Source organism: Endocarpon pusillum, assembly GCF_000464535.1.
Source record: "Endocarpon pusillum Z07020 unplaced genomic scaffold scaffold2751, whole genome shotgun sequence".
In the NCBI taxonomy this organism is placed as follows: Eukaryota; Fungi; Ascomycota; class Eurotiomycetes; order Verrucariales; family Verrucariaceae; genus Endocarpon; species Endocarpon pusillum.
This window is the reverse complement of record NW_006916233.1, coordinates 285,041-290,319: the sequence shown is the minus strand read 5'-3', so window position 1 is coordinate 290,319 and position 5,279 is coordinate 285,041. Positions and strand designations below refer to the sequence as shown.

Genomic DNA, 5,279 nt, shown 5'->3' with positions numbered 1-5,279 from the left:
CGATAGTTACAGATCCAAGTATGCAATTTTAGCAAAATCAGAGTTTGCTGGCCCGGGTCCTTCAGATCTTCTAACTAGTTACGTACGTAGTACAGTATGCTTCCTCGTGACTTTTTCAACCACCCTGCCAAGCACAACTCCAGGTGAACCGTGGTTGCGCTGGCAAGCTCTCAGGACATCAGGGCCCCGGGACACCAGGACATCAGACATCAGACATCAGATATCAGATATCAGACTTCAGGACATCAGGCACTTGGGACATACAAAATGTCCAATGTCAATTTGGCCGTGAATCAACAGTTCCAATGCGCCAAGGTTTCTTGAGTAGCTAAGTCAACGCCTTCACTCACAGAGCTGCGTGGTACTTGCAACGCTGTGTCACTCCCCGGACTTCAACGAAACAGACCCTGTGGGGGCTCGTTTCCAGTCCTTGTTGTACTTGTCGATGAGCCAAAAGACCAAAACCTAAAATCTTTTGAAACGACATACACATATGTTCTGTTAGTCCATCCTCTACTAGGAAGGTCCTGCTCTGCCCATTTCCACATCTAGCTTTTTCTGCCACCGCCTCAGTACTGACCCGAACCCTGGCGCAGAAAGCTGATACAGCCTGTGTTGGGCTAGGCATGATCATCCGCAAGGTGCCGTCCGCTACCGAGTTGTTCCACCAATGGTGACTCGTCTGAAATGATGCAGCCATGCCTGGTCTGGTTAGGCCATCTGCACAAATCTATCTCCTGTCAGTGGACTGATGTCCAATGTCGCCGTCAGAAGCTGTGACCACCAGGTAGTTGGAGGTTGGGAAAGCCTCGCCACCGCTTCCGTGAGACGGCACAACATGGATGGCCTAGGCTGATGCGGAGGAGCCCTTCAGGATCCTAGTGCCATAAACCTTACCAACAATTGAATTTTCAGAAACAACAGTAGCTGCCGCAACCATTCAAAGAACTGTCATATATCTTAGCCGCACTAAAGCCTGGGGTACTGTTGAGTTGTTTTGGATCGGCATACATATTCGTTCCCATCCCCCATGCTGTGCTGTTCTCTTCACCTCTATCTATCTCTCTATTCCAGTATTAATTGCTTCCATACCATCACTCGTCCATCACGTCACCCACTGGTTGGGAATTTGCTTACTTCCTCCATCTAACTGTGAAGAGACCTCTCTCTGTCAAGTTCCTCCGCTGCTTTTTTTTATACTATCAATCGCACTACTTCCGTCAATATGACCGCAATAATGTCACAGTATCCACCCTTGACTCCAGGCTGCGATATGAACTACAGAAGCGTTTCCCCGCCATATGTGGCTGAGCGTAACGACTTTGGACTTCCAAAGCAGCGCAAACTCATTTCCACAGGAGGTGGCCGAGCTTGGACGGAGGAAGAGGTTAGCCAAGCAAACAAAGCTTACATGGTCTCAACAAACTGACGCGTCCAATAGGAAGCATATCTTCTGCGGACACGCAGGAATAAGATGCCATACAAGCATATCGCTGCGCAGTTGCGCAAGACAGAGCTTGCCTGCCGCCTTCACTATCATCAAATGTCTTATGGCAGTAACCGTCGCAAGCGTGGTGCGTCAATCTCCTCGCTCACCAGCTCTGCGTCGTATACGCCCGGTTCTTCCGTTCAGGAGCTCTCACCGGCGCACACCCCCTACAACATGACTCCTTTGACTTCACCATCAACCAGTCCCAAGTCCGCACCAAGCCAAATGTCAGAGACCCTCTCCTCGCCGCCATTATATCAGGGACCTCAATTACCACTCCTGCCGAAGCCTGTCCTGAGCGAAGGAAGGCCCGTTCTCCCAAGCCCATCGAAGTGGTCCAACAGCTTGCAACTGAATACCGAGATCAAGCTGCCATCGGCATCCGAACTCCTTCGCTCACCACCTATTGATCCGAGCCGTCTGAGAGATCTCTACGAAGCTCACCGAAAGAATTTCTGGGCACAGATCGCCAATCAGTACTCACCAAACTCGCAGATTTCTGCCACTGAGCTCGAAGGAGCTTTTCTGGCCCGGCATGGAGCTGATGGCACCCGAGTAGGACAGCCCCCTACCCCTGAGCCCAGTCCACAAAACAATGGGCATCCAACTTTCTGCGCTCCTATGCTGAACGCGATCGAGCCACATGCTTTCAGTGGTTTCAACCCCCTGTCTACGACAAGAGGACCTGGCAGCCCCCCACACTCGGCCAATAAATGCACAGTCAATGCTCTGCTCAACGGGCCAAGCCATCCAGGCCAATCGGAGTGATGTTTTACGACCTCCTGCGTGCGTGCCAAGTCGGATGCGTTACAATGACAGCGGCATACATTAACTCGACCTTTACACTCGCCTAATTACTCATCTTCTTACTAGCCTGTCCCGGCCTGTCTATAGATGTACGATACGATGATTCGAGGTTCGAGAGCAGTGGTGTATTTGTAGGAGAACAAGAAGACCAGACTTCTTTCAGCCATGTATGAATAGCTAGATGAGACAGAAGTGTCCTACAGAAGTGTCCTTCAAAAGTATTGATATCAAATACCATTTCCCTTGCACATTCACCCTCCCAGTGACTCCATCATTGCATGGCAGAAACTATTGTTGAGTCCAGCTAAGACAGTAGGGAGCAGGGGGTTGACCAACGAGTTACAACGAGTTACAACGAGTTATAAAAATAGGTACCACATGCTCCTACCATGTACTACGTAGTCATTAGTTGAGCTAAGTAGTGAACTAACCTACTACGGACAGCCAGGGGCACTTCTACGGTGCCAAGACGCTTCTAAGGCAGAGTCGGCTGTTTCATCTTCCTAGATCTAGGCTGGAAAATTCGGCATCATTACACTTTGCTCTGCTTGCTCTCTGCATCTCTTGTTTAGGATCAACCGTTGCAGTCAACATTCGGGAGCCCCTGCATGCATCAGATTGTCACTTTGCCAAAAGCATCTTCTTCACTGATGCAGCCTCGCTTCCGTACGGGGAGAGTTCAGCGCCCACGCACAGTACCTGATTTGGATTCACTTTGCCCGAGCATCGACTTCTCCTGATTGGTCGCTCAAAGATTGAATATCGGATGTTGAAATGGCCTGTTCTGAGACTACTTCTGTTGGTGAGATGGTCAACGCCTGATGTTGTCATAGCCCCCAGCAAATCTACCATGCCGGAAGGCGAAGATCGGAGCTTTGGTTTCCTTGTGCGAACGAGCTCGAAGATCGAAGAAAAGGGAAGTGAGCAACGTTCTCTGCTTATCTACTATGCAGCTCCAGGCTCTACTCCTTTTCCTAACGGACTGGGCACATGGTGGCACTTACGAGCCGTGCCCACATGTGTCCGGTACTCATGCCAGAATGCCAGATGTGACAGGCAGTTAAATGTCACAACTGTCAGAGATATGCTGGCGAACAACCGCGGCACGGTCGCTTCTATTGCCAGCATGTACCTCGTTGCAGGCCTCTGTTGCACAGTTTGACCCCGGATTCTTACGTCATCAACCCTTTTCCCTCTTCCGCATGAATTTCAGGGGATATGGGAGAGCTAGGTGACAGATAGCTCGCCGCTCTGTCCGGACACTTCATGCGTAGGTTCTCATCGCGAACCCATGCGAGAATTTTACTGTATGTGGGCAAGATAGCAATCACTGTTGCTTTACCTGCCTCACTTTCTACCGTGGATATATCACGTTATGCTCGTCAACATCGAAATCTGATACTCACAGCGCTACAGGTTGAGGCCCTTGCATGTCCCGAAGCCTTACATCTCAGCCATTTCGTTCTCTGGGCTCTATTGATTTGCTTTGTCGTCCTCTCCAAGACCACCGTCCAGCTCTCTCTCGATGCATTCATATTTAATTACATCTGCTGTCTCCAGAATTGAGCATGATTCCCTTATCAAGCATATCTAGAAAGCAATGCCAAAATATTCAGAGCCGTGTCTTTGCTGTCCTACTTCCAGCCCCTTTACTGCCATCACCAACCTCGTTCCAACAGCCCCATGTCACTCTGACCAACCACAGTTTGTCTGACACAAGCAACATTCAACGCCACCCACACCCACACCCTTTGCCTGTCTCGCTAAGAATACGCAACATGGAGCAATATTAATCCTTCTCATAATCACAGTTCTCTTCCTTCCACTAACTACCAACCAAAGGCGTTCCAACTGACCTCCGGTGGTTTTCAGTTCCACAAGGTAGGCTCCACTCTCACGCTTGCTAACCCGTGTCCAGTGGCTTCTCATCTGCGAACGAGTTCACAACGAAGTGTTCTGCCCACCTCTAGATTGTGCCGTCTTCTCAAAGTCGCCCGCTTAGAAGTTCCAAAAATCGACCCACACATCATCTCGTAAATTGTCATTCTACAACAACGGACACCCCTCACATCATCTCCTTAGCCCACAATCTTCGTCTCCAAAGGCCCTAGGACCCTAGAAGATTGATCTGGTCATACAGGGTCATACGTTGCTAAGTCTGAAGAACACAAATCTTACTTCCCCCACGCCTCCTATATTTTGTTCCTCCAGCAGTTCCTTTCTGATCAATCATATAGTCTGACGCACAACCGATCCCATAGAACTCGATTTCGAGGCTCCCCTATAGCTTCGGACCAAGGAAGGTGGCTCATAGGTATCACAACTGATGGACCCTGTCATTCACTTACTAACAATCGATGGTCAGTAACAACCTCGTTATTCTACTAAGAACATGTGCACACATCTGCGCCCCGTGCATGTATGATATCGTATCCAAACCTCCACTGCTTCTACCGACCTTTCAAAACACGATTCCGGCTCTCTTCCTTCCCTTTCACCCGCAACACCGTGCATTCTAACTTCCGAGGTCACTCTGGCGAACCACTGATGAACCTGCCTACAAGTCGGTAGCAGAAAGACGAAGAAGCTAGGATAACATCTCGCGCCCTGCTTAGAACAGCAAGATAAAGCCATTCTGCAGTACAGCCATCAGACCAATTGTTTCTTTCATCTGTGTATCTCCTTAGTAACTAGACAACTCATCTCTCCCCAAAGAACAAGACCAATTCCCCCCTCCCCCCACACCTTTCGACCAAAGTGCCAGCGCTAATAATAATCTCTTCGGATCTCTCTGAGAAGCTCAGCAGCAACAACAACAACAACAACAACAACAACAACAAAGGTTACATGCACTCGTCATCATCCATCTATCTCATCCCTAAGTAAAGAGACAGGAGCCCAGCTTAGCCACTGGGAGGAAGTGCACCAGCTAGAAGCCTTTGTGCCAGGGATGATGCCCTCCGATCAAGTAAGCTCTACCAAT

At 49.5% G+C, this 5,279-nt stretch overlaps 1 protein-coding gene across 1 annotated transcript; it reads left to right on the top strand.

Moving 5' to 3' along the window:
* Positions 1–1,225: 1,225 nt before the first annotated feature.
* EPUS_02971 (uncharacterized protein) lies at positions 1,226–2,257 on the top strand (the record flags this gene model as incomplete). The annotated part of the gene is made up of 2 exons (XM_007804058.1): positions 1,226–1,387; positions 1,442–2,257. 2 exons carry the CDS (start codon positions 1,226–1,228, stop codon positions 2,255–2,257), a joined length of 978 nt encoding a protein of 325 aa, XP_007802249.1.
* Between the last annotated feature and the right edge of the window lie 3,022 nt (positions 2,258–5,279).